This window comes from Crocuta crocuta, unplaced genomic scaffold, assembly GCF_008692635.1.
Source record: "Crocuta crocuta isolate KB4526 unplaced genomic scaffold, BGI_CrCroc_1.0 scaffold209, whole genome shotgun sequence".
NCBI classification, from domain to species: Eukaryota; Metazoa; Chordata; class Mammalia; order Carnivora; family Hyaenidae; genus Crocuta; species Crocuta crocuta.
In genome coordinates this window covers 4,497,574-4,523,967 of record NW_027551566.1, presented here as the reverse complement: position 1 = coordinate 4,523,967, position 26,394 = coordinate 4,497,574, and the positions used below count along the sequence as shown (strand labels likewise).

Below are 26,394 nucleotides of genomic sequence, written 5' to 3'. Positions count from 1 at the left end.
TGTATTTTTAAAAAGCCCTCCACGTGATTCAAATGTACCAAAGCTTGAAAACCATGGTTTCAGACTCGAAAATTTAGGATAGTCTCCAAAGCGAGGCCATTTTCCCTTTGGTTAGAATGTTTCCCATTCCTGGGGCACCTGGGTGGCTTAGTCGGTTAAGCGTCCGACTTTCCCTTAGGTCATGATCTTGCGGTTCGTGGGTTCGAGCCCCGCGTCGGGCTCTGTGCTGACTGCCACCTCAGAGCCTGGAGCCTGTTTCAGAGTCTGTGTCTCCCTCTCTCTCTGACCCTGCCCTGCTCACGCTGTCTCTCCCTTTCTTTCCTAGAAATAAATAAAAATTAAAAAAAAAAAAAGAATGTTTCCCATTCCTGACCTCAAGCCCTAGAGAAGCAAGGGGACAGAACTCAAGAAACCTTTTAGACTTTGGCCCCTTTTGTGGGATTTTCCTTCCCTTTAGGGGCTTATTAACTAGAAGTTGTCCCTAATTCCCAATCACCTGCAGAGGAAAGCAGTGCAGGCATGTAAACAGAAGATATCCTGAAAGGCATGCGTCAGGTTTGACTAAAGAGAGAGGGTGGGGGAGATTTACGTTTTCCTGTTTGTTTTCTGAGCTAATATTTAAATTCTTCTGCTTGCACTCTGAACACACCAGGTGGGCAGTGGGGGGAAAGTCCTGGGTGTGCCTTGGACTTTCAAATCAATCATGGAAAATGTGTAGAGGAATAGCTAAGGGTTGGGGGTTCCCCTGTGAGTCAATTTGTTGGGAAAATGAAAAGAGGCACTTGATTTACTTGTGCTGACCCAGCCAGGCAGGATAGGGACGTGGTGCCTCCCAGGCTGTTGGTCCCTAGCAGGGTGGTTGCTTTTTTCCGACAGTGCCCGTCAGATGTGTTACTTCTTCAGGAACAACTCCCTGTCGCCTGATACAGCAGGGACAGCAGACCTGGTGGGGGACCCCAGTGATGTGACCTCACAATGTGGCCCATTCAGGATCTCAGGCCTGATTTGCCCCTGAGCCCAGGATATGCGAGCTTCCCCTCCCAGGGCTGGCCTGCACTAACAGGGCCACGGCAACCGAGACAAGCTGACTTGTGGCGCCGACCAGCCAGGCGCTCTCGGTGAGTATTCAGACTTCTCGGGAAACAAAGAGTCCACGGCTGGCTGGGCTAGCACCCCAGGGTATCATAGTCACAGCAGCACATCCGATCTGGCGGCCAGGAGTGTGCCAGGACAAGCCCGAGCCTTTCAGGGGAAGCTAGTTCACCTGACTCAGATGCCCCTTTCCCAACCTCTCTCTGCAGGGTTGCCAAATGCAGGAAGTGATATTCTAATCGCCACCCAGGCCCAGTCTGCCACCTGCTCGGGCTCCCTGGGCAAAGGTCATCTAGGCGTTCAATAGAGGCTCCGGGGCAGGGAGGCCAGGCTCTCAGATGGCACATCCCCTAGAGGATGGCTCTGAGTCCCAATTGGGGGCAGAGGCAGCCATCGGCCCAGCGACACCCTTGCAGCAGCGCGAGCAGGTAAAGCTTTCCTGGCGATGCGAGCGATGCCTCCGACCATGTGCATGACGGCCTTCCTCTCTGTACACCTGGCCTTCTCTCTTTGGCTCTGGCGCCCGGTGTATCAAGTCTCTTCCTTCCCTCTTGGGACAGAGAGAGATTTAAGACTATCACCGGAAGTCCCTAGATGGGTTAGAACACCGGAAGCGTAGGCAACAGGGAAGACAACAGGGTGGGGTGCAGGGCTGTCTCTCTGGGAGCACGCTGACTTTTCCCAGCTGGGGCACCCACAGTCAGGCCTTCAACAGCCAACAGTGGGGGCCGGAGTAGGGGCACCCTGAGCCAGCTTTCCCCGCTGCTTCGTCTGTCCATTGGCTCCCCGCATCCAGAGCGCCCATTGGCCGTCTGCAGGAAATGCAGGTCTGCGCAGGCGCAGAACACCTCACACACCACGGTGGTCGGCCTTGCTGTGAGAGCTGCCTGCCATCCTCTCCCTCACACACTGGAGTACAAGTCGTAGTGGTACGCCAAGCCTGCGGGGAACACTGTAGCTCCATCTCAGGCCCCACTGAAAGCAAAGAACAGTCTAGAGGCTGGAGCCAGAGGGGTCCGTGTCCTCCGCTTGCAACAGCCCTCGTTTGGAAAGGGAAGGAACAGACATTAGGTGCCTACGAGTATCAGATCCCGTATCTCTGTTATTGCTGTGAGTTCCTGCCACCAGGAAGGTGAAGTAGGTATTTTCGTGCTCGTCTTACAGGTAAGGGAACTGAGAACTGTGTTCTGTGCTGGGTGCCATGTTCTAAGAGGGACATTAACCTAGAATTTCTATACACTCCATATACAGACAAGCGTATCCGTAGATTAGAGCGCTCTGAAAATAGAATGGGCTGCTTTGCGACACAGCGAGAATGCCTTTGGAAGCTTCCAGGCAAACCGAGTACCTTCCGTCAGCAGGGCTGGGACAGGATCCCTGTGATCAGTCAGGAGCAGAACCAAAAGATCTTTAAAAGCTGTTCCAAATCTCCGATTGCAGGATCTGGGTCTCAAAACCTTGCTAACCTCCCATGTTTGAACCCAAATTGGTCAGGCCTCCCAGGGTGGCTACAAACTTTGTTAGGGGGGAAAGCTTAAAGGAACCATAGAGACCAGCTCCACCGATCTGCTGGGCCCCAGGTAGGAAACTGGTGGCCACGCTGGTTCTAGGGAGGTGATCTGAGGCCACAGAGCCAATTCCCAGAATGAATATTTGTTGAATGAATGAATGAGGGGTGACAGGGTTGGAACCAGCCTGAATGCTAATCAAACACCCCTTAGCCCATTTCTCTTCCTCTCCCAAAACTCCTTCCTATGAAGACTATGATTCAGCCAACATTTATGGAGCACCTACTGTATACCAGGTGTGTTCCCATAGATTTTACATAATCTGCCCCTCACCCACCAGGTGGGTGTCATAGTCTGCATTTCTCAGATGAGGATGTTTGGGTAATCGCCACAGGGGTAGGGAAACTGTAGAGCTGCCACCAACAGTAAATGACCATGCAGGTGTGGCCATGAACCTCCACCTGCAGCCCCCCAGCCTGTGCAGGGTGGGGGAGGGCGGGGGGAGAAGGGAACACTTTCCTATTTATCCCTTCCTGAGGACAAACTGCTCGTGACTTGCCCAGTTCCTCAAGGACTGTTTTCCCTCCTTAAAAATTTTTTTTTCAAATTTATTTATTCTGAGAGGGAGAGAGGGCAGTGAGAGAGGGAGAGAGAGAATCCCAAGCAGGCTCTTCACCATCAGCGCAGAGCCCATTGCGGGGCTCGAACCCACAAACCGTGAGATCATGACCTGAGCCAAAATTAAGAGATCCTCAGCCAATAGCCACCCAGGCGCCTCTCCTCAGGAGCTATTTTACCTCCTCTTCAAGTTTCTCCAGCTGGTGTTGGGCTCCACGTGGGCCTGCTTCATTCACTGCCCGTGCCTCTCGCTCTGAGAGCGAGACTGTGTGTGACTGTTTCCACACCAACAGATGTTATGCAGCAAGGAAGAAAATATGCTAATCAAAATCAGCTTTAGCTAATTGTAGCAATTTCCCTTCTGCGCACTGCCCTGAAATAGTAGCCACGCTCCGTACTTTTTTCACATCAGGGAGCCCCAAATTGGCAGCCTAAATGAGGTTGCAAAGAAGTCAGTTAAGCAGGCCTTTTTGCTGCCAGTTACCATGGATGAAGCCTTGAACATGCTCTCCTGGTAAGACCTCAGTTAAACTATTTGTGGAGTTGACATCTTGCTGTGGATAATTCAGACCCACTGGTGGGCTGCAGGAACCTCATTTCATCCTAGGTAAAACCAGAACCTCCAGGGATTTAATGAAGTGCCAGGCTCAAGAGCACATAGTCTGACCTTGAACCTTGGCTTACTCCTGGTTCATTCTATAGCCAGAGATGGCTGATAGAACTTTCCTCATTGAGGGAAATATTCTCATCCATACTGTCCCATATGTTAGTCATGAGCCATGTGTGGCTATCGAGCACTTGAAATGTGGCTGGTGGGACTGAGGAAGTGAGTTCTAAATCTTAATTTTATGTACATTCGGCCTAAACAGGCTTGTGTGGCTAGTGGCTACCAAACTGGACAGTGTAGCTATAGCCCTGCCAACTTTTGTGACTTCGTCTCTTGACCTCATTCTCCCTCCTCCCCCCAGTTAGCCCCTCCCACTACATTCACCAACCAGACCACCAGCCTGTGCCTCCCACAAGCCACATTGGTCCCTCAGGGCTTTGGCAACATCCCCCTTCCCTCTGGTCATTGTACGGTTTGCCCCTGTTCAACATCACTGCCCAGATCAGGTGTGTCTCCTCAGAGCAACCTTCCTTGCTGTCTGATATTGTCCCCAGCCCCTACTCCAAACTGCTCCTAAATTCTGACATTATCGTGTGTCTTTGTTCAGGCTGCTATAACAAAGCACCACTGACTGATGGCTTATCTAACAGTTCTAGAGGCTAGAAGTCTAAGATTGGGGGCCAAACATGGAAGGTTCTGGTGATCATCTGCTTCTAAGGTGTGGACAGCCATTTTCTTGTAGCCTCATGTGGTGGAAAGAGAACTTTCTGAGGTTCCTTTTATTTATTTAGTTAGTTATTGAGAGAGAGAGAGAGAGAGAGAAGGAAGGAGGGGCAGAGGGTGAGGAGAGAACCTTAAGCAGGTTCCATACCCAGTGCAGAGCCTGATATGGGGCTTGATCTCAAAAACCTCATGAGATCATGACCTGAGTTGAAATCAAGAGTAGGACACTTCAGGGGCACCCGGGTGGCTCAGTTGGTTGGGCGTCTTATTTTAGCTCAGGTCATGTTCTCACGGCTCAGCTCATGGGTTTGATCCCCGCCTTGGGCTCTGTGCTGACAGCTCGGAGCCTGGAGCCTGCTTCAGATTCTGTTACCTCTCTCTGTCCCTCCCCTGCTCATGCTCTCTCTGTCTCAAAAATAAATAAACATTAAAAAAAAAAAACCCAAGAGTAGGACACTTCACGACTGAGCCACCCAGCCTCCTAAGGTTCCTTTTATAAAGGTGCTAATCCCATTCATGAGTGTTCCACCCTAATCACCTAATGACCTAATCACTTCTCAAAGGCCCCATCTCCTATTACTGTCACTCTGGGGGTTAGAATTTCAACATATGAATGCTGGTGGGTGGGGCGGACAAACATACCTCTGTTGCACTGTATTTGGGTATTTTCTTGCCTATTGCCATCTTCCTGGACAAGAGCTTCAGTCCTGTAAGAGCAGGGGTGCTGTCTATCTCATGATCACTCCACCCTGGACCTGGAACAGTGCCTGGAACAGCAGTTGGCAGTGGAAAGTGCTCAGCACAGTGTCTAGAGTGAGTGAACACCCTGCAAGAGGAAAGATAGTCACTACCTCAGTAGGCTTTTGCTCTATAACCCCAAAACTTAATGGTTTAATACAGCAGTGATCAATCATTTCTCCCAATTCTATGAGTCAGAAATTTGGGTAGGCTCAGCTCTACATGGTTGGTGAAGGCCACTCTCTCACCTTTCCGGAACCCACAGGGCCTCCACATGGCATCTCCATGTGGTTAGCAATGAGGTCCTGAGGTATTCAGACTTTATGACAGCTGGCTCCTGAGGGACAATGCAGAGCTGCTAGGCTTCTTGGGGGTGACGCGTAATACGGGTACCACCACTGCACCACATTCTGTTGTCCAAGCAACTCCTGGGCAAGCCCAGATGAACGGCCTGAAGAAACCGTCCACCTTCCTGTGGGTGGGCAAACAGGAAGGAAGGAGCTGATGGTGGCCTTCTTGGCATGCTACCACAGACACTACCGATAACCCCACAGCGGTGCTTCTCAAATCGGGTTGTGCACACACAGTACTTGGTGCCTTGTTAAAATGCAGACCCTGATTTAGTAAGTCTGAGGTGTGGCCTGAGATTCTGCAGGCTCCCGGGAGATGCCAAGCTGGAGGGTCCATGACCACCAGAACCACAAGCAAGGCTATAGTAGAGTGCATTCTGTCCTGGCCGGCCTATGTTTAGGTGTGGCCTGGAACACTGGCAGTGGTGCATCATTCCTCTAGGTTCAGCATTGCACAGTTGCCAGGGTCCTTGTGATCAGTCCTTTCTTGCCTGGTCCCACACAATGCCACAGGAACCATCCCACTCCATTTCCCAGATGCTTCCCATACACTGCTTCACCAAGCTCTACAGCCTCTTTCCCTTTTCTCTAATATTGGATTCCCACCACACCACTTGTAAAATTGGTGGGGAAGGGCTCTTTGAGTTATAAGGTAAAAACCAAACTCAAAACAGTTTAATGGAAAATGATTGATGAGTATGCCATGGCTTCAGGAAAGGCTGGATCCGGCCCCTCGGTGATATCATCAGGGAATTATCAGTTACCGTTGTCAGCTCTGCCTCCCCTGGAGATCTCTCTGGCAGGCTCTCCCAAAGTAGAGGAAGAAACAACTTGCTTTGCAACCATGCCAGGAAGAAGGCACCAGTTCTTTCCTAACCTTCCCAGCAAAAGTACCAGAGTTCTCTAGTTCATCCCACTGGGGTGCCATGCCTGTCACAAACCAGTCACGATGGCCAGGAGGATGTGTTACCTCAACAGCCAGACCTAGGTCATAGGGATATTCCTGGAGCCAGGTAGCAAGGCCAGCCCCACCCAAGCCACATGGAATGGGGTCAGGAAAGGTGCAAACATCAGAAAGGAGAGAGAGAGAGCTCTTGAGAAGTCAAGAACTCACCACAGTTGGCCATGAGAACAGATGTTCTGTGATGGCCAGGGAAGCAGAGGTCAGGGACCTTATCAATTCCAGAGGGCCTGAAGCCAACTAGGTCTTCTGGACCCCAACACAGACTCAAGAGCAAAGACTACCATTAAATACTTGAAAATTAGCCAAAGCATGTTCCACAGAACACTGGCCCAAGGAATGTTAACTGATGTCAATTAAAAAGCTGTGTGGTCTAGGAAGCTCAGAAGACGGTGTGTTAAGCCAAGACAGCAGTTTGCTTGCTGCACAGGACTTGTCAATGCCTTGAGTAAGCTGAAGTACATACACTGTAAATTCTCAAGAGTGAGGGGGAAGATGAGAGGCTAATGCTCTTTTGAGCACACTTTAGAAAAGTATCAACCTAACTCCACCTCACCCATTTTATAAATGAAACAGCTAAGGCGGAGAAAGGGAAAGTGATCTAGGCAAACTAATGTGACTAGTTAGTATGGAGCTTCTCCCCAGCTGCTGTGACAGTGACCTTCCCCTTGGTGCTGTCAGGCTGATGAGAACCAATGACAGGGCAGGAAGCCCCATGGGTCTGGACTTAGAAAAACATAGCCACCTGACCAGCAAGATGGCAGCATTTTGAAGTTGAAGAGGCTCGAAGTTTGGCCAAACGTGGAAAAGTAGCAATAGTCAGGGCACTGGGAGTGCCAGGCAGGAGGGGCTGGGGGAAATGAGCTTTCTGGGACCAAGCATGCTCTGTAAATCCAGACAGAGATTGAGCGTCAGGGCTGTGGCTTGAGGTGATGGTTATAACAACATCTCTAAGGACCTCTCTGGTCAGAGCACTTCATGTGTGGTGCTTCTAAGCCACTCAGTGGCCCATAGTTACAAAGCATTGGCAGAACTCACAAGCATTAGCTCAACACGAGGATTCAAGCTCCTCTCTTTGCCAATTACACAGTCATGGATGTGTTATTAAGCTCTCTAAGCTTAATAAATGAGTTTCAGAGTACACGCGCACACACACACACACACACATACACACACACTTGAGGATTCAGTGTGTCTTGTCTATCCATAATGAGAACTCTTTATGTGGTGGTGGTAATGGAGAGGTGGGCTCAGGTCCAGGTTCCTGGCTAGTCAGGGGCAAAGCCTAGATCAAACACAGGTCCAGCCAATGCCCTGGCTTGGCTCTTTCCTGCCCCTGTACCACCACTCAGGGCAGCAGCACTGAGCATACAACAGTGGCTCAGAACCCAAGATGTGCAAAGAGCTTTTCGAGTCTTCTTTTGTATGAGAGGGGTAGCATATGTGTCTCTTTGGTCTCTTCCAGGGGGCTCTATCCAAAGACCAGGTAGAGAAGTAGATATCATGAGGGTGGGGTGTGTGTATCTGACCCACATGAACAGGACCAGCACCAAGCATGATTTGGTTGGGCATCTGCCATCAGCAATCAGGCTCGGAAGGGAAGAGACTGGGGACCACACTCTAGCATTTTCAGCCAGGTTTACATGCGCTGGAAATCATGTCTTCACCAGTGGATGCTTATTTTGCCCTTTAAATTGAGATATACCATATGAAGCATAAACGGACATATACCATCATGTTAGTTTCAGGTGTACAACATAATGATTTAATATTTGTTTATATTGTGAAATGATCACCATTATTGGTGATTATTGGTCTGGTTAGCATCCAACACCGCATATAATAATACATTTTGTTTTTGTGATAAGAACTTTGAAGATCTACTGTTGAAGCAACTTTCAAATACACAATATGGTATTTTTTAAAGTTTATTTTTATTTATTTTGAGACAGAAAGATGGAGAGGGAGAGGCAGAGAGAGAGGGAGACAGAATCCACACTGTCAGTGCAAAGCCTGGCACAGGGCTTGAACTCACAAACCGCAAGATCATGACCAGAGCCAAAATCAAGAGTCAGTTGCTTAACTGATTGAGCTATTTAGGTACCCCTATAATACAGTATTATTAACTACAGTCACCACACTGTATGTTACATCCCTGTAACTTATTTACTTTATAATCGGAAGTTTGTGCCTTTTGACCACTTTCACCTATTTCCGCCATTTCCACCCCTTGCCTCTGGGAACCACCAATCTGTTCCCTGTATCTATGAACTCAGTTTGTTTTTATTCATTTATTTTCTAGATCCAACATATAAGTGAGATCATATGATAGTTGTCTTTCCCTGTCTTATTTCACTTAGCATAATGTCCTCAAGTTTCATTCGTGTTGTTGCGTGTGGCAAGATTTGCTTTTGTTGCTGAATAATATTCTGTTTTATGTGTACATGACATTTTCTTTGTGCTTTCATCCATCCATGGACACTTAGGTTGTTTCCATGTCTTAGCTGCTGTAAATAGTACTGCAATGAATGTGAGGGTGCAGATATCTTTTTGAATTAGCATTTTGCTTTCTTTAGCTAAATATCCAGAAGTGGAATTGCTGGATCATCTGGTAGTTCTATTTTTAATTTTTTGAGGAACCTCCATACTGTTTTCCATAGTGCCTGCACCAATTTACATTCCCACCAGCAGTGCACAAGGGTTCCCTTTTCTCCACATCCTCACAGCACCTGCATTTCCAGTCTTTTAGATAATAGCCATCCTAACAGGGGTGAGGTGATACCTTATTGTGGCTTTGATTTGCATTTTCCTGAGGACTGAACATCAGCAGATGCTTTTTGGATGAAAATCCCTGTGAGGATTTAAGGGGACATGCTGGGAGTAGTCTCTGGCCACCGAATGGGAAGATGGAAGTGGAAGCAAGCACACTGGTTGCCTGTTTGTAGATAACCTTCATGGTGAAGGTCAGAACATGTTCCCAGGAAACCATGTCTAAGTCTGTTTGTTTTGTGTGTGCAGAGGGGAGAGAGGCAGAGAGAGAGAGAATCTCAAGCAGGCTCCACACTCAGCACAGAACCTGATGCAGAGCTCAATCCCATGACCCTGGGATCATGACCTGAGCCGAAATCAAGAGTCTGATGTTCAACTGACTGAGCCACCCAGGTGCCCCAAACCATGTCCAAGTTTAAAGATGAGAACTGCTCACCCAAGATGAAGGTTTTAGGCCCCTTGAAACTTGAATTCAGAGGTTCACGGATTTCTGAAATTTGATGTCGAATTGTATTTATATGTGCAAACTGGACATTTTTCTGGAAGGAAAGTCTGTGCAGCAGGAGAGGCAAGATGGTGGTATGGCTTTGTGTGATTGGGTCCACATCATGTGACAGATATTTGAATTATTGTCCAACATTTAGAAAACAGGAGCATTCACATAAAACTTAAAATTTTTAGATTCTTTTGAAATAACTCACAAGACCTGGCCACATGGGACCCATGTTCCTGAGAGGGGACTACCTCGTTTTTGTGGGATGTGGGACCGCACTCAGCCACAGACCACACTTTTTGTGACCTCCCTGATGAATGCCAAATGTCAGTCTTTATCTTTACCCTTGCACTGTTTTTCCTCACTAGTTTATTTTTTTTTCACTTACTTGGACCCTTTGCATTTCTGTTGGTCGCCTCTCATCTGAACTTTTAATAGATGCTCAAAACAGTATCTGATTTCAAAAGAGTCATTGAGGCTAAGGTCTCTTTCAGTCTAAACTCTTCCCTGACAATCCAGGGTTGAGACTGGTCCTTAGCAGGAGAGGAGCGCCGCCCTACCCAGGCCAGGGAACTGAGTCTCTTCCTTCTAAGGAATGTGCCTATGGTGCATGTCCAAGAGTGTGTTTACAAATGGGCAGGCTTATCTTTTGATGGCTATAATATGCCAAAAGATCTCTGGGAATTACTGAAACTCCTTTGTGTAATACCTGCGAAAACCCTGTTTGCAGTACAAACAGTTCATTACCTGCTCACATAAATAATGCAATAAATGAAATCAATGGCAATCTTTGGGAAATCCTTTCTTTATGGCCTTGAGAACCTGGCTTTGAATGGAAACAATCAGAAACAGAAGAACACCACTTCCCGGCTGAGGCCCTCTATCTGAAGCTAGAGTCTAGAAGGCTAGTGATTTTTTTTGGGAAAGAGTCTTAAGTAGGTCTTTGCACTTGGGAAAATTGGGTAAGTCACTTAGGGCCATTTCTGTACCGAAACTCACAGAACATAGACACATACCCTCACAACCAGTGACATGCAGAATGGGAGGGGTCCTTAGAAGAAGAACCACTGGGCTGAGGACCAGGAAACAAGGGCAGGTACGTAAGATGTGCACAAAAGGAATCAAGGAAAGCTGAATCTAGGTCTAAAGCACTCTGTCTGACAAAGAACAGGCGGAAGACACATAGCATGGTGACCTCACATATCTTAGGGTGGAGTCAGTGCAGTGCTTACGATACTACACAACTGCACAGATCCACGTATACCACCATGAAATGTCCCCTTGCTGGCCATCAGCCAGCTGCCCCAGTTCGTATTTGCACCCCAGTAAAAGAATGCAGTGCACAGCTGGAAGGAGTGAAAATGACTGCCCAGAAATCCAGCAAAATCTCCCCTGACGACTCAGCACTTGGGAATGCAGATATTGGTCTGAGGCTCACTTGGGTTTAAGGCCCTGCAATGCCTTGCATTGGTGAAAGTATTTTATCTGTAAAATGGAGTAATCACAGAGCCCACGTCCTCAGAGGGAGGGTAGGGTGAATGAGGTAATACATGGGAAAGAACTTCCCATGATGCTTTGGGGAGCCTAGAGAGGCACTAACTGCTCTTTTAGGCTGGCTTTCCCAGTCACCAACCCTGAGAGCCTAATTTAAGTGCAATTAGATCATTTGGGAAGGGTTCAGGACTCGACCCCTCTGGGGACATGTTGGAGGTGACCCGGCACACCTGACCTGAGCCATCCCAGCACCCGGCATTTATCCATCTGCTGGCACCCTTCGGCTGCCAGGCGAGCCACAGGTGCTGACTGAGGGAACCGTGAACCCCCAAGAGGATGTGGGCAGGCAGGGACACCTGCTACCATTGCTGTTGTTGCTCTTCTGATTCCTCTCCTGGAGGGGAAAGAGCGTGGGCTCTGGAGCTCCCCCTCTCCCCCAGGCCTGAGCTTACATCCCAACATTGCCTTTTCCTACATATGGGACCTTCTTTGTCCCTCTGGGCCTTAGTTTCTTCATCTCTCAAAACAGAAACAATTTTTTGGTGCTGCCAGATGAATTTTGAGGATTATGTGGAACTGTGGCCAGAAAGAGGCAGGCACATAGAGGATTGAGAAAGTAAGGCCCACAGGGCAAAGAGGGTTCTGTATCTAGTAAAAGGCAATGCTGGGATGGAAGCTCAGGTCTGGGGGGCTCCAGAGCCCACATTCTTTCCTCTCCAGGGGAGGCATCAGAAGAGCAACAACAGCAATGGTAGCAGGTGCCGTCCCTGCCCAAACCACATCTGTTAGGTTCCATTTCTCCCACTTGCTCATAATCCTTTTTCGGTTCCTAGACCCAGGGTGAGCCCTGCTGGCACCAGACGTTCTTTCCAGAGAAGCAGGGGCACCCCGACATCCAAACGAGTGTTTGCCTCCGAGGCAACTTCTGAGTGACGTGTTGTCCTACAGCAATTATCTCCCTAGCCATGTATTATGCCGTTTCCCCTTCAAGCTTTCTGAGTGTGCGGCTCTCGTCAGATCCAGATAGGGAGGCATACGTGGATTAAGATCCAGGAGGGAAATCTCAGCAGGAAGACTTTCTGACTCCTGTAGCTCACCTGGCAGCTCAGGGTCAGGAGTGGGGGCAGATTTAGGAGCTTCTGCTGAGCCAGAGGTGTTAGGAGAGAGCTGCCTGAAAAAAGTGCAGGATTCCCAGTTAAATTTGAATTTCAGATAATCAATGAATAACTTCTTTGGTATGTCTTTTTTTTTTTTTTAAGTTTATCTATTTTGAGAAGGAGGGAGAGAGGCAGCGAGAGGCTCATGGAGCCTGACACGGGGCTCGAACCCACCAACCATGAGATCATGACCTGAGCCAAAACCAAGAATCAGATGCTTAACCAACTGAGCCACCTAGGCTTCCCTCATATGTCTGTCTTATGAAATACTTGGGGATCATATTTATAGTACTAGGTTTTTTAAATTATTTATTTGAAATTCAAACTGAACCGAGCACTTTGTATTTTTATTTCCTAAATCTGGTGACCCTCATGATAAATCCTGAGGAGAGGGAAACAGGAGGGCAGGAGCTGAGTAGGCTGTGGTGCCAGCTGGAATCAGCTTCCGCCTGACACCATGAGTATTCGGGGGCAAGAGTGGTGCCGGAGAGTGGTCCCACCTTGAGAAGAAGGGATTGGGTTTTTCTACTTCAGGGTGAGAGGTCACTGGCTGCCCTCAGGCAGGACCTGGGCCTTCTAACCTCCCAGGTGCCTCCAGGTGGCTGGCTTCCATTGCTGAGACACTACTCTGGGGAGAGCCACCCCTGGGAGCATTAGCAGCGGCACCAGCAGCTGGGGGATGGGCGTATCAGTTGGTTCACAGGCTCTGGACCTACTACTCTGTCTCTTCAGTTGCAAACCTTGAAGAGTCTGTGTTGGAAAGTGTATCTCCTTACGGACTGCTCTGCCCCTTCCTGCCTTCCCTAAGGAGCTTTGTGCTGTGGGAGTGGAGAGAGGTACTGGTGGGTCCTTCTGGCAGTAGGGGCACAACGCTTTGAATACTCATGGAATCTGCAAGGCAATAGCCTGATCCTGTGGCAGTGTGGTCTCTCTGGTCCACACGGATGATTGGCCTCTTCTGGTCTTTTAGGGATATCTTGGCACCCACTTTTGGAGTCTGTGACTTGGCCCTTTGCCCTGGTTGTAAGGCTCCCTCTTATGCAGCCTCTTCATTCTGACTCCAAGCTTTGGCTCCCTCATTAGCCCTCGCCGCATCTTCCCTGTGCTCAGGATCATCTATCTAGCCATTGTTCACAGTGCTGCACCACTGCCCCAAACGTTCTGCAAGTGCCTGTTCCTGTCATCTCTGGGTAAGCCCAAGGAAGGAGGCCACTAGGTCTCAGGCACCCTTTTCACAGCCCAGCCAGCATTCCAGACATTACCCTCAAGAATCCAACATGTCTGCCCACTTTGGGATTTTTGTCCCAGAAAGGGAAGATCAAGTCCCTTGCTTCTATTACCGACTTCCCAGACATTGTCTTCTCTCTTTTGGATAATGGAAGCTTTCTCCAGAAAGAGGCAGAAGAGATAGGCTGTCCCTTTCTTTTCTTCTTTCTAGGGGAAAATCCTCCTCCTTCCCAAGATGACATTGCTTTCCCTTTCTTTCTGGGGCTATAACAGCAGAGAGAGGCATATTCATAGCAGATTTACCCACTATAGTCAAATGATGGAGGCAACCCAAATGATCCTCAATGAATGAATGATGATAAGATTTGGTATATACTCACAATGGAATATTTTTCAACCAAAAAGGAAAATTCTGACACATGACACAAAGTGGGTGAAGCTTGAGGACATTGTGCTGAGAAACGCCAGTCACAAAAAGACAAATGCTGTATGATTCCACTTATATGAGGTACCTAGAGGTGTCTAATTCATAGAAAAAGAAAGAATGGTGGTTGCCAGGGGCTGGGGCTGTGGGGAATTGGGGAGGGGTAGTTAGAGTTTAATGGGTATGAAGAAGTTCTGGGGATTGCTTGCACATACCGTATGGATAGACTTAACACTATGAAATGTACACTTAAAAATGATTAAGATGGTAAATTTTGTGTGATGAGTATTTTATCACAATTGAAAATAAAAATATGGAATGTCTGAGTGGCTCAGTCAGTTAAGCGTCCAACTCGTGGTTTTGGCTCAAGGCAAGATCTTGCAGTTTGTGAGTTTGAGCCCTGTGTCGGGCTCTGTGCTGACAACACAGAGCCTGCTTGGGATTGTCTCTCTCTCTCTCCCTCTATCTCTGCCTCTTCCCTGCTCGCTCTGCCTCTCAAAATAAATAAACAATAAAACTTTAAAAATAAATAAATAAATAAATAAGATAAAAATAAGCCAAAACATCTGTTACAAATGTAAATGTCTTGTCCACGGAGGGTAGCTAATACACTCATCCATTCCTTAGATGACTTATTTTTCTTAGCTCAGCCCCTGGTCCTTTACAGAGAACAAGGCTTCAAAGTACAGGACATGTTTTCATGAAGCAAAGATGTAACCAGCTATAGTCCCAGTTAGAACTACTATCCAGACAAAGGATATCCAGCACAGACAGGAGTAAGGGGACAATTCTATTTGGGGAGAGAAGGTTGGGAGCCTTAGTGACATAGACAAGAAAGATGGAGTGTGGACAAGCCAGGGAGACAAGTGCCTTCTGCAAGAAATTGTTGCGGGGTGCCTTGGCCACAGGCTCAGTGATCTTAGCTTACATCTATAAAACCTAAGTCTAAACCACTGGGGCTAGAAATTTTGGAGAATTCAGATTTTTTTAAAAAAATTTTAGAAAGGCAATATGGTGCTGGTTCTGTGTGTTATAGAACATTCCTCCTGGTAGAGTCTGGCTCAGTATGCTGTAAACAAACCCATTAATATTCCTGTGGTGAAATGTATAAATATTCACACTAAGAGGGATAATAAAAGACTATAAATAGCTTTATGTTGGTCCAGGACAGGTTTTGCTGCCAAGTAAGTTTTTTTTTAAAACAAAACAATCTTCTCGTTTTCAGAGCTTTTTGGACCTGAAAATGGCAGAATAGGGATTACGAACCTGCATGAATTTGTACCACCTAAAGGCTGTAAGTTAGCAAAGACACATAGCATTGGGAGGGACGAGAACAATTAGGCCCAGCCAGTCAACATTCTGACTTTATCCACATGAAATGGAAGTGGCTTGACCAAGGTCACGCGTCCAAGTTCATGGGCAGAACTGAGATCAGACTCAGGTCTCCTACCCCCAACCCAGCACAGCCCGGAGGGCTCTAGTCAACCCACACTGACTTTGGAGTCTAGAGCCTGTGAAGACAGTCCTCCCTCTCCTTTACAATTCCTAAAGAGGTGACCTCTTGCCTCTGGGAATGTTCCCCCTCATCACTGAGGTTTTCTCTGACAGCCACCTGCAGAAGTCTTTGTACTACATGTTCATAGACTTAACCCAAGGCCTTGTAACAGGTGATGTTCAGTAAACTTCTGAGGAATCATTGCATTTATTTGGGTATTCATTGCATGCATCAGGAGAAAGATGTACAATTAAAGAGCCATGGGTGAGACAGCCACCAAGGAACCTTGTTTGCCATTGTAGAATTGGAGTTAAGGGCAAGGAAGGCAGATATGCTTTTATTTGTGAATGATGAGGATTAATGGTCATTGAAAAATGATTTTTTTCCATCCCTGATGCCTGGCTGTGGGACTAATCCTGCCCCAGGCCTCTGAGTGGAATGGGGATGCTTCTGTGTCTTGCATTGTACTTGGTGCATGGAAGGTATACTACAAACACTTATTCAATGAGTAAATGAATGAGTGAATGAATATTGGGGGTGTGTCAGTTAGGACTCTGTTAGAAATTGCACAGTCCTAACTTAAATCGAATTAAACAAAAGTGAGAAAGCTTGCCTGATACAATTGAAAAGGCCAGGAGTAGATGCCTTCAGGCATGGCTAGACCCAGGTTTGCAGATGAGTACTGGGAATCTGTCTCTTTCCTTCTCACAGATTTGTTTTCCTACATGTGGCTTCCTTCCTAGGCAGGTTCTGAGACAGGTGATGGCAGAGATTGTCGCCAGGAGTTCTGAACTCATATCCTGCCAGCTGAATTTGGCCTGGGCTAAAGAATGCACCCATCTCTGAACCATTTGCAGTAGCCAAAATGATATACTAGTTTCATTGGCCAGGCCTGAACATGGTTGCCCCCTGATCCTAGGGTATTGGGAAGACAGAGACTGAGGTTTGGAAAAGAGTGAATCCTCAAGGGGAAGTAGAGGTGCTGGTCCCAGAAGTAGAGACAGCCAGTGCTGAGCAGAGGTAGACAATAGGTGACCCTTAGAGGGGCAGATGCCAGAGGGTCTTCATGGGATGTGAAGGACACACAGGCTCGTTTTTTAGAAGTTAGTGCTCACTCATCAACAGGGAAACACAAATCAAAACTATGATATATCACCTCTTACCTGTCAGAATGGCTAACATCGACAATGCAGGAAGCAACAGGTGTTGGCAAAGATACAGAGAAAGGGGAGCCCTCTTAACACTGTTGGTGGGAATGCACACTAGTGCAGCCACTCTGGAAATCAGTATGCAGGTTCCTCAAAAAGTTAAAAATAGAAATACCTTATGATCCAACAACTGCACTACTAGGTATTTACCCAAAGGATACAAAAATACTGATTTGAAGGGATATATCCACCCCAATGTTTATAGCAGCATTATCAACAAACACCAAATTATGGAAAGAACCCAAATGTCCATCGACTGATGAATGGATAAAGAAGATGTGGTGTATATATACAATGGAATATTTCTCAGCCATCAAAAAGAATGAAATCTTGCCATTTGCAATGACATGGATATAGCTATGGTGTATTGTGTTAAGCAAAATAAGTCAGTCAGAGAAATACCATATGATTTCACTCATAGGTGGAATTTAAGAAATGAAACAGATGAACATAGCAGAGGAAAAAATGAGGCAAACCAGAAAACAGATTCTCAACTATAGAGAAAAAATTGAGGGTTGTTGGAGGGGAGGAGGGGTGTGTGTGTGAGAGATAGATGATGGGGATTAAGGAGGGCACTTGTGATGAGCACTGGGTGTTTTATGGAAGTGATGAATCACTATATTGTACACCTGAAAATAATATTACAGTGTATTTTAACTAGCTGAAACTTAAATTAAAAAAAAACATACAAAAAACAAAACAAAAAACAAAAAAAGAAGATAGTGCTTAGAAGCAATAGAAATCAACTTGATCATATAACCATTGAGATCTGTGTAATAATAGGCTCGGGAAATCATGATGTAATACAATCCCATTGAATTGGCTCTCCTATAGCAGTGCTTACTCTTTTCCAGACAGAGTACTGCACATTTGGCATTCAGTTAACTCATCTGATCTGTACAGCTATCCTGTGGTTGGGTGACATTCATTATGCCCACCTTATAGATGAGGAAATGGAGTCTTCGGTTCAGAAATTCTCCCGGGTCTCCCAGCTAGTAAGTGAAGGGGCAGATATTTGCACCCACTTATCTCTGACTCCCTCTCTTGGGCATTTCTTCCGCCCATCTGCATTGCCAGGGGCTTCTGTCTCTCAGATCTGCTTTTCTCCCGGTTGCTTCCTTCTCAGGCAGGCTCTCCATATGTGGTGGCAAAGATGGCCGCCAGCAGGTGTAGAGCCCACCAGCTGAGCAATCTTCACAGAGAAAGCCATTCATAGATGCCCCAGCATGTAGTCTGAGAAGAGGTGTGGCCACAACCCAACCTCATGACATTGTGGTGAACATGGTAGGCTCTAGAAATTAATTTCTGAGTTGACTGTACAATGTGGAGCCCTATGTCTTGAGGCCATGAGCTTCATCCCAAAAAGGGACACATCCAAAACGTGTGCCCTTAGACCATTAACAGCTAAGGGGGAGAGAGCCCCTCAGAGTCAGACCTTATTTTCATAGAAATATTACTACCCTTCTTTTCATTCTTTCGTTATGAATGACTGGGAGGGACGGGCAAACCGGCTCATTTGAAGAGAGAAGATGTAGCTTTGAGGAGCAGGGCAGAGATATATAGAGCCAGGAGTGATACTTGATAGACAACATTCCCTTGGATCCTGATGGTGAGAAATGTGCACTGTCCTCATTCCCTTCTGGTCCAACTCCACTGTCCCTCCATCTGCATACTGGAGACTAAAGGCCTCTGTAGGGACAATCCTGAGATTATTGTCACCCTCATTCTCTTACCTTCTCTTGGTGCGACAAGGCTGCAGTTTTTGAGGCCATGGGGATGTACTCTAATTTTTCCATAAATCTGCTTAGTTTAGGAATGATTTTTATTCTCCACACCTTTGAGGGTTTGAGTACATAAAAAAACAGCATATTTTTTTTTATAATTTACTGTCAAATTGGCTAACATACAGTGTGTACAGTGTGCTCTTGGTTTTGGGGTAGATTCATTGCTTACATACAACACTCAGTGCTCATCCCAACAAGTGCCCTCCCCCATGCCCATCACCCATTTTCCCCTCTCCTCCACCCTCCCCATCAACCCTCAGTTTGTTCTCTGTATTTAAGAGTCTCTTATGGTTTGCCTCCCTCCCTCTCTGTAACTATTTTTTACCCTTCCCTTCCCCCATGGTCTTCTGTTAAATTTCTCAAGTTCCACATATGAGTGAAAACATATGATATCTGTCTTTATTTGACTGACTTATTTCACTTAGCATAATACCTTCCAGTTTCATCCATGTTGCTGCAAATGGCATGATTTCATTCTTTCTCTTTGCCAAGTAGTATTCCATTGTGTATATAAACCACATCTTCTTTATCCATTCATCAGTTGTTGGACATTTAGGCTCTTTTCATGATTTGGCTCTTGTTGAAAGTGCTAAAGCAGCATAATTTAAAAAGCATGTGTGTACTCTTAGCACATGAATTTAAGTTTTAAAGTAAAATTAGAAAGAAAATGAGGGCATTGAGTAGAAGAAGCAAATATGATAACTAGATGGGGAGAGAGGTTTTATCCATGTTAATTTCTCTATGTGGTCATTTAGTTTAGCTCAAAGCTTCCCAGCAGGCTGAGTAAAAAGAGAAATATGTTGACGAATTCTGTTTCTTCATAAAGGTAGAAATATACCAGTTTTGAAAGTATACCTTTTTCTTCACATTCAAAAAAGATTCACCACGAGGGGCATTTTCTAGGACAAATGTGGGTAGCAGCATTCTCAACAGTGTTGCCACCTATGCAGATTTCTGTCCTGCACCCCTTCAATAAAATGTGAGAGCAAAACAAAAAACTTAGGTTGTATTAACATCTGTTCCTGGGGCACCCGGGTGGCTCAGTCAGTTATGTGTCCGACTCTTGGTTTTGGCTCAGTTCATGATCTAACAGTCTGTGAGTTTGAGCCCCACTCAGGCTCCACGCTGACAGTGCAGATCCTGCTTGAGACTTTCTCTCTCTCCATCCCTCTCTGCCCCTCCCCTGCTTGCTCTCTCTGTCACTGTCTCGAAAATAAATAAATAAACTTAAAAAATTTTAAAAACTCAGTTCCCTAGAGTAGGCAGTATCACGTATGCCCAAATATAAAGCAAACACAAAAATAAGATAATCTCTTATTTACTTAGAATAAGAAGACCCCACCTGCAATGTTTTCTTTTGGTCATTTGAATACATGAACTCATAGAGATGTAGATAAAATTGTTTACTTATAGTTTTTCATTTCATAATTTAATTATGCACATTTAAAGTCACAGACTATGCAAAGTAATATATTTAGAAATATTACACTTTTACATTTATATTTCAAAGAAACTATAGTATTCTACCCATATTCATGTATGTTCCACCCCTGTTTCTCTGTCACTGGGGGTCACTCCCTGAGTCATCTTACTTGGGCTCTAGAGGATAACGAACTTCACTTCCAACTAATGGTTGTTGAGGGATGTCACTTTTTGAATTGTGTACAATGTCCCCACTGGAAATTGTATCCCAAGCCCCCAGTACCAATTTGTATGATATTAGAGTAGCACCCCCCACCCCCACTCCATTAATCTAATGGGGCACTTGTGATTGCCTCCTCACAGACTCATTGTATAGATTTTTAAAGTGATCTTTAAACAATGCCAAACATTTGCAATTAGAAGGTCATCCCTTTGAGAATCATGATTAAATTCCATTGACCCTTTTACTCCTTATTTAAACAGGTAAGTGACTTCTGTGAGCCTCTAAAACCTGACTTGGTTGAAGTCATTTCCTGCCAATGTATCCTCCCCAAACAGTAGTTTGTGGTTCAAGATGGGGTCATTGAGAGAACACCTTGTAATCTAAGACTTTTTTACAAGGCGGGACCATGTTAAGGCATCTGGCGTAGTATTGCCATATGATGGCTGAGTGATTGATCCAACCATGATGTAGCCCTCCCTGAAGCCCACCCAGGTGATGCATGGGGTCTTAGACAGAGTGCTCCCCTGGGAAACAGAGCCAACCATATTGTGCTCAGTGCAGAATTCTGAGCAGGCAGCTTAACTTCTGGGGCCTTGGTTTTCTTAGGGTGAAATGAAGACTTTAGGCTGGATCAGACAGGGGTTTGAAGGGGACACAAGGGGGGCCACAGGGATGGCTCCGCATATCCAGAGCAGGCTCTAGTGGCCTCCCTTCTTTCGAAAGTCAACAAAGTAATTCTGCTTTGATCTATTTTATATAAAGGGATTCCAGGTAAAATTTCCTTTGAAGTAAAGGTCCCTTTTTTTAATTAAAAAAAAAAAAAAGGAGCAGGCCGTTATTGAGGTCTGTCTGCTCTGAAGTTCTCTGACTTCAAAGCCATCAGGGGTCATAGTTAAATCTTCCTGTTGATGGCTAATGAGGATTTGATGTGCCTGGGGAGGGGGGACAGACACTGCCTGCTAGTAGGTGAACATTAGCCATCTGGAAACATGGACATTAGACAACCCACTATAAAGTCCCACTTAGTTGAAATCCCATCATCCTAGAAAACCTGCTCATAACTTTATGAGGAAAAAGCAAATGACAGGGAAACAGTGGCTCTCAAACTTGGCAGTATATGGGACTCTCCTGAGAGTTTTTAAAAGTTCCAATGTCCGGGCCCTACCCCATGCTAATTAAGTCAAATGCTAGAGGAGGGATCCAAGCATGGGTTGTGTCTTCCAGTATGAGCCTAATGTGTGGTAAAGTTTAAGAACACACAGCATTGGTACAGTCACTGTGGAAAACTGTGCAGTGGTCCTCCAAAGATGAAACATAGAATTACCATATAATCCAGTGATTCCACTCAATCCAAAAGAATCGAAAGCAGGATCTTGAAGAGATGTTTGCCCACCTATGCTTATAGCAGCATCATTCCCAATAGCCAAAAGGTAGAAGCAAGCCAGTGTCCACTGATGGACGAATGAATAAACAAGATGTGATGTATCTATACAGTGGAATATTATTCTTAAAAAGGAAGAAGATTCTGGGGTGCCTGGGTGGCTCAGTCAGTTGAGCATCCAACTCTGTTTGAGCTCAGGTCTTGATCTCAAGGTTCATGTGTTCAAGCCCCACATCAGGCTCACACTGCTGACAGTGCGGAGCCTACTTGGAGTTCTCTCTCTCTCTCTCTCTCTCTCTCCCGTTCTGCCCCACACTTCTCAAAATAAATAAATAAACTTAAAAAAAAGAAAGAAGATTCTGACCCATGTTACAACATGGTTGAACATTGAAGACATCATGCTAAGTGAAATAAGCCAACCACAAAAAGACAAATACTTATGATTCTACTTATATGAGCAATCTGGAGTAGGCAAATTCTAAACTTGACTTAGAGTTTTTAGTTTTGCAAGATGAAAAGACTTCTGGAGGTTGGTTGCACAACAATGTGAATATACTCAACACTACCTAACTAGACACTTAAGAATAGTTAAGACAGTAAATTTTAGGGGTGCCTGGGTGGCTCAGTCAGTTAAGTGTCTGACTTCAGCTTAGGTCATGATCTCATGGTCCATGAGTTCTAGCCCCATATCAGGCTCTGTGTTACCAGCTCAGACCCTGGAGCCTGCTTCAGATTATGTGTCTCCCTTTCTCTCTGCCCCTCCCCTGCTCATGCTCTGTCTCTCTGTGTCTCTCAAAAATAAATAAATGTTAAAAATTTTTTTTTAATTTTTAAATTTTTTTAAAAAATTTATTTCTGAGAGAGAGAGAGAGAGAGACAGTGTGAGCAGGGGAGGGTCAGAGAGAGAGGGAGTCACAGACTCTGAAACAGGCTCCAGGCTCCGAGCTGGCAGTCAGCATAGAGCCCGACGTAGGACTCGAACCCACGAACCGCGAGATCATGACCTAAGCGAAAGTCGGGCGCTTAACCAACTAAGCCACCCAGGCGCCCCTAAAAATTTTTTTAAAAGACAGTAAATTTTATGCTATGTGTATTTTGCCACAATTCAATATAAAATATAAAAAGGGGGGAAAGGGCATCATGTAATTCAAAGTGTGATCTGTGGGCCCCCAGCATGGGGATCTTCTTGGGAGCTGGCTAGGAATGTAGCACCTTGGGTCACACCTGAGACCTTTTGCATCAGAACCCCCATTTTAAAAATTTTATTAAAAGAATTTTTTAACGTATTCATTTTTGAGAGAGAGATAGAATGCAAGCGGGGGAGGGGCAGAGAGAGAGGAAGACACAGAATCCGAAGCAGGCTCCAGGCTCTGAGCTACCAGCACAGAGCCAGATGTGGGGCTTGAACACATGAGCAGCGAGATCATGACCTAAGCCGAAGTTGGACACTTAACTGACTGAGCCACCCAAGTGCTTCCAGAACCCCCATTTTTAGACAAGACTCTCCCACCCCCACTGCAGGTGGTCTGTGTGCACATGAAACTTTCAGAAGTGCTAATTGTGATGACTGACCCTTTGACTAATTTGGAAGACATGGTGGACATGGACTTTTGCTACCTAGCATCCACCTCCTCTCCCTATTTCTTTCAGAACCCAGCATTCTCTGAGCTGCTATGTTCAGGGGGCTGACCTCATCCATACCCTCACACAGACCACTCCCCTGACAGTGACTGGCTTACAGGTGGACATGTTGTCTGGTTCTGGCCAATGAAACTAAGGTAAGTTCTACTGAAAAAAGGTTCTGGGGACACCAAAGAAGAAATGGCCTGTCCTTCCTTTTGAAGTTTCCATGTTAGGACAGAACCCAAGCAAATTCTGTATGCATCTTGGGACCTTGGACACTGCTAGTCTGGTCCTTGACACATATGCACACACATGGCCACTAACGGACAAAATCCTGAGGTCCACCTCAGCAATGGATTTCTGATAATGTGAGATTAGAAAAGTACTTCTTGTTTAAGGCCATTTGAGTCAGGGTTTTCTGTTACTTTTAGCCAAAGGTTTCTCACCCTTGAAACTATCGACATTTGGGGCTGCATAATTCTTTGTGGTGGGAGGGCTATTGTATGCATTACAGGATGTTAGGTGGCAACCCTGACTTCTACCCATTAGATGCCAATAGCACTACCCCCTCCCTCAGCTTTGACACCCCAACATGTCTCTGGACAGATTGCCAAATATTTGGGGTTCAGAGGGGGAAACAATTTGCACCCGATTAAGAGCCACTGTTGCAGATAAAAGCATCCTAATGAATGTTAGGGCCTTCCAATCAGTGGGTCCTCAGGAGGATAAAAGTTGCTACCGCCTATGCTCTAGAGTGTTTCAAGGATCAAAGTGAGATGAGGTGTGTGAGAAAAGCAAATACACACAAGGTGTTGCTAATCATTACCTGTCTTTGATGCTGCTGCTGCATTGATAGCAATGTTGTAGTTTCCATTTATTCTTTTAATGGGCAGAGCTGTTTAACTTAACAGATGGCCAACGTGGATAGTAAATGGAATTTTCCCTGGGCAAAGCTGGTGAACCCCACCAGCACTCTCTGGGGCTCTTCCTCCTGCTTAGAAACTCTGATCTCCTACAGCCCAGCCCTGAGCTGGACCCCCAATCCTGACTAATCACCCAAGGAGGGGATGGGGGATATAGAGCTCACCCTTTAACACATTTGCAGAGATTAAGAGAGATCTTCATATTGAGATGCTAGAGAGATCAATGCCCTCCCCACATAACAGTGTATTCACAACTCACACATCTGTGTATTTGAGGCCCACAAGGTCAGGGGACCCTGGACAACCAGTCTTGGCTCCAGCTTTCCTTCCTCAAAGCTGCCAACACATCAAGGCCTCTGTACTTAGGAGTCCCCTGACTCTTAAAATCAGTGCTTTCAGATTTCTCACTTGGAGAATTTGTGTCCCTCAAGTGTCACAAATGTCCCCTGGAGTAGGAAGGCTTATGTAGGGGAGCTGGACATTAGGTGTGGAGAATTGGGAGTGTGGGAACAGGCAAGGGGGCCAGTGCTGGAAGCATTTGAAAACAATGGATGGATTGGTCATTTAGGTCTCAGAGTGCTTACTGCATGCCAGACACTGGGGCTGGGGCTGGGGTGGGCAGCAAAGGGCATTAGGAGGTAGCTGTGGCTCTTGCAATCTACTGGGGACCGTGTGGTGGACACTGGGTTGGTCTCCTGACCTTGTCTTGTATCATAGTAGGGGATGACTACCCCCACTAACATGGCAGCTACCCTGATTTTGTGCCCCACTCCCACCCCTGCAGCCTATGTGCTTTGTAGGTCACTGACTTGCCTTCTGAACCAGAGGAAGGACACACATCAGGTCTTGGCATATGGGAGTTTGGACTGGAGAAGACATTCATTGGCAGCTTTGAGGGAAAAACAGTTTTCCTTTGAGGGACGGGGCCACATTTTGCAAAAGTGATGCTAGGTCCAGCTACAGCCTGATAATTTCCATGAAGGAATCAAGCTGAAGACTGAACTGATATATAAAAGGAGTCTGAGCCAAGAGGCTTGCAAGGAACTCAAGCTGGAGGCTTGTGATCCATCTCTGGGGCTTTTGGTGGCATATGTTAATAAAACCTTACTGTGTACACCAGTTTGAACTCGATTTTTCTGTGACTTGAATTATAAACTGTCCAAACTGACCCAGAGTTTGGTACAAAGAAAGGGGTGCTACAATAAGCAAACTTCAAATGTGGCTTGGCCAAGAAGATGTGTTCACACAGAGAGCAGCAGTGTCTTTACCCGGAACTAGGAAGTTGGTGATCCCGGTTTAGCAAAAACGGTTACTTATTCCTGTTTTACTCTGGGATAGAGTCCCTATGTGGAGGGAGATATGACATTTGGAGATCTGGAGGAAAATACTCAGGATGTTGTCTACCTCTGGCAGTCTTTGTTAAGGTCCTAAGAGACTCAAATTTAGAAGGAGGTAGCCCGTTTGAAAATGGGGAGGGATAAAAACTCATCTTTGCTGAGAGAGGACCTTTCTGCCTGTGGTCTGCAATCCAAAGTGACTGGACTTTGATGAGCAAGTCCCGCAGAGTCAACAAAGCTGATGTATAGAACTGGAGTTAGAACGCAGGTAGCAAGTTGGGTGATTTAACAAGAGAAAAGATTGGGGTCCTGGAAAAACAGTGCCCCCAGCTCCCAGGTCTCTATGGAGCATCTGGTCTTAGACACATGCAGCCTCATGACTGGGACAACTCACTGCGGACATGCAGCTAGGATACGGCTGGGGGACAGGAAGCAGTCTTGGGGTACCTTCACGCGAGAGGTAAAGGAAGATACCACAAATCTGAGGAACGGGGCAATGGGCAAGGCAGAGAGCCCAGTTGCCAGTTCAAGGATTCTGATGTGAGGCAAAATCCAACTTCAACTACTGGCCCATGGCCTTGAATAGAAGAAACCCAGTAAATTCTTTAGGGTACTGACTTGCCAAAGAAAGTGGCCAACTTATGCCTGAAATTGCCCATTCCTTGGGGGCAATCCCTGAACTTGTACCCACAAGAAGTATGTTGTTAAAGCAGTGACACTCCTTGAAAGACATCAACCCTATGCCCACTCAGATTTTAACAAGGCAGTGAATGGGGCAGATACCCAGAATTGGGGCCAACCATCTCTGCTGACTGAGGAACTTGCTTTACCATCATG

At 46.2% G+C, this 26,394-nt stretch overlaps 1 protein-coding gene across 5 annotated transcripts in view; it reads left to right on the top strand.

The window, feature by feature from the left end:
* Positions 1-1,023: 1,023 nt before the first annotated feature.
* The window catches only part of BANF2 (BANF family member 2), a 35,905-nt gene continuing 10,534 nt past the window's right edge, over positions 1,024-26,394 (top strand). The window contains exons 1-2 of one of the 5 annotated variants that reach the window (XM_077750202.1): positions 1,024-1,118; positions 23,325-23,452. Coding sequence is in view for 2 of the 5 variants with exons in the window: in XM_077750199.1 (XP_077606325.1) it covers positions 1,431-1,520 (90 nt within the window). In the remaining 3 variants the exon portion in view is untranslated. Of the gene's footprint in view, positions 1,119-1,301; positions 1,521-2,158; positions 2,257-15,386; positions 15,456-23,324; positions 23,453-26,394 lie in introns of those variants that run through there. The other 4 variants (XM_077750200.1, XM_077750199.1, XM_077750201.1 and 1 more) reach the window with 4 other exon arrangements.